Genomic DNA, 2,448 nt, shown 5'->3' with positions numbered 1-2,448 from the left:
TGACAGCCAGGAGCAGGTGTGCAGCACTAACTGGTGGCTCCTTGCCCTTAATGCTGGAGGTTGTCAGCAGAAAGCACCTGTTTGCTCCTCTGAACTGCATGTTATCCTAAGAAACAGCAATCCCTGCCTTTCTGGTGAGTTTTGTTGCATTATAGAAATAAATGAATACATAAAAAGGCCAACAAAGCACAGAATCCTGGCCAACGCCAGGACATCCATGTATCAAAGGCCACGATTCCAGCGGAGCTCATCACCTCTCTGACCTCTCTTACATAACCCCTCAGCCTGGACTGTCCTCAGCAAACTGCTTCCTGAAAGTAATTCCCATCTTCCAAACTGAAGCACTCCTGCACTGACTCCTCAGCACATTTCTGTATGTGAAGACACACCACTCTGGTACAAATAATACTCTTTACAAGAGTTTTCCCCATCCCAGTGACCCTGGTTTGCTCCCCAGCCTCAGCAGAGAGCCCTGCTGATGACAAAAATGTGAAGCAAAATATCCTGTATTTTATTCCAGATCAAATGATACCTGTTTGAGGTGATATGATAGAAAGGGCTGCTGCTAAATACAGACCTGGATACCTCGGATTCCATCGGTCATTAACCTTTCACCTATAATCATCTTACACAGAGGATTTACACAATCATTATGTAATTGATCATTAGAAGAACAGATGCATCTCAGATTTAAAAGTCAATTGTTTTCTCCATAATTATGCACTATTTGAACTCCCACATGCTAAAAGTCCTCTGATTTACTCCCGTTTTCATACAGAAAAAGAAGTAACATTTGTGGGATTTAACCAGTTGTGAAGCGCTGTTCGATTTAAGCTGATTTTACAGAAAGTAACAAAAAATGCAGCAAAAAAAAGGAACCATTTAACAACTTTCCTCTAGGTCAACATCATCCTTGTGGCACAGCACGCATTGCTTTTTCTACACCTGCCATGATCAACATGGATAAAGAGAAGTTTACTCTGCACAGTGTACTCTGCAGAGTTGTAGGAGAGCAAATCATGCCCCCCGAGAATTCATCCCTGCACCACAACCATCCTCACACCTATGGGAAAATGTGGTAGATAGAACAACCTCTGTTCAGGTTGGATCCAGCTGAGGAGAGGGCAGAGGGAGCAGAGGAGAGAGGGAGAGTCAGAGAATGAGGGGAAAAGGGCAAACACAGCGTTTTACCATCTGCAGTTGGCGAGCTGCTGTTTTGGAAAGCCTCTAGCAAAGATTGCCCTATTTAGAACAGAGGTGGAGGGGAGAGCTGACGTTTGGGTTTTCTCTTGGGATCTCTCTACCTGCCCAAGGTCACGGAGACGCAGCCCCACGCTGCTAATAAGGGGAACTGGTACTCACTTCTCCTCAACCATTTGCTTTTGGTACTCCTCATACTCCTCTCTGGTCATTCCTGCAGCAGCTGCTGGGTCGGAAGGAGTGCTTTCTTCTTTGCTTTCTTCTCCTCCACCTCCAAGCCCCAAATTCTTCACCTGGTTGCTCAGCATGCTTTTCATTAGGAAGGCCATCCTTAAGAAGAAAGGAGCTACAAGCAAACCACCACGGGAAAGCCAAAACCAACCAACGAACAAAAGAGTAATTTCCAAAATCAACAGTCGCAAGCAGGAGAGTTTCTACAGCCACAGCAGCTCCTCAGGGGCACAGTGCTAGTGAAACGTGAATGCCAAAACCAGTTTGTCAGCCATAATCTGGATTAAAGAGTGAACTCCTTAATATCTAGAGGCAGATGGTTCAGATTACACACACACACACACAAAAATCATTAGATGCAGCTACCTACTTTTTATATTAATACCTTAAGCTAATTATGGTTGAAAAAAGAAGAGTGTGCAATTGCACTTTGACTTCTTCCATCTTAAAACTCTCACTTTCCCAAGGACCGAGACATTCCCAGGAAGACAATGGATCTGAAATAAAATCCTGATCAAAACCAAACGACATTCTCCTGCTTCGTGCTGGTTTATTTCACTCTTCCCCATCCTTCACCATGACTGGTGCTGCCCACGATCCCTATTGGTTTGGATCTTAACTCTCAGTGAAGGAGAAATTAATCTGAGCTACAACACATCCTTCACATGGATTCTCTGTGCAGCCTCCTCATCTTTCCCAATTCTGCTCACATCATTAACCCTATGGCTCCATTCAGGTGAAGGTTTGCAGGATCTGCTACCTAGACCATAGATCATCTGGGGAAAAACATCACCTGCTAGGTCTCAGAAGTTCATGATTTGGGGTTTTGAATGTTTGCTTTTCTATGCCTGACTGCACATGGCTTAATGGAATATTCTCTAGTCTTGATTATCTAAATGGTTCTCTCAGCACTCTCATGATTTCACTGAGATGGGAGGATTCCAGTCTGCCTAATGCCTTAATCTGCATTAGAGCCTTTCTAATTAAAGCAGCCCTGTTACTATTTAAAAATGAAGG

At 44.0% G+C, this 2,448-nt stretch overlaps 1 protein-coding gene across 1 annotated transcript in view; it reads right to left on the bottom strand.

The window, feature by feature from the left end:
• The window catches only part of CPLX4 (complexin 4), a 16,205-nt gene extending 14,369 nt beyond the window's left edge, over positions 1-1,836 (bottom strand). Inside the window, exon 1 of the mRNA XM_010716902.3 lies at positions 1,363-1,836. Coding sequence (XP_010715204.1) covers positions 1,363-1,529 — 167 coding nt within the window. The 5' untranslated portion in view covers positions 1,530-1,836. The remainder of the gene's footprint in view (positions 1-1,362) is intronic.
• Positions 1,837-2,448: the final 612 nt, after the last annotated feature.

The sequence above is a fragment of the Meleagris gallopavo genome, chromosome 11, assembly GCF_000146605.3.
Source record: "Meleagris gallopavo isolate NT-WF06-2002-E0010 breed Aviagen turkey brand Nicholas breeding stock chromosome 11, Turkey_5.1, whole genome shotgun sequence".
In the NCBI taxonomy this organism is placed as follows: Eukaryota; Metazoa; Chordata; class Aves; order Galliformes; family Phasianidae; genus Meleagris; species Meleagris gallopavo.
Note: the sequence above shows the minus strand (reverse complement) of the source record. Positions and strands in the feature narration are given on the sequence as shown.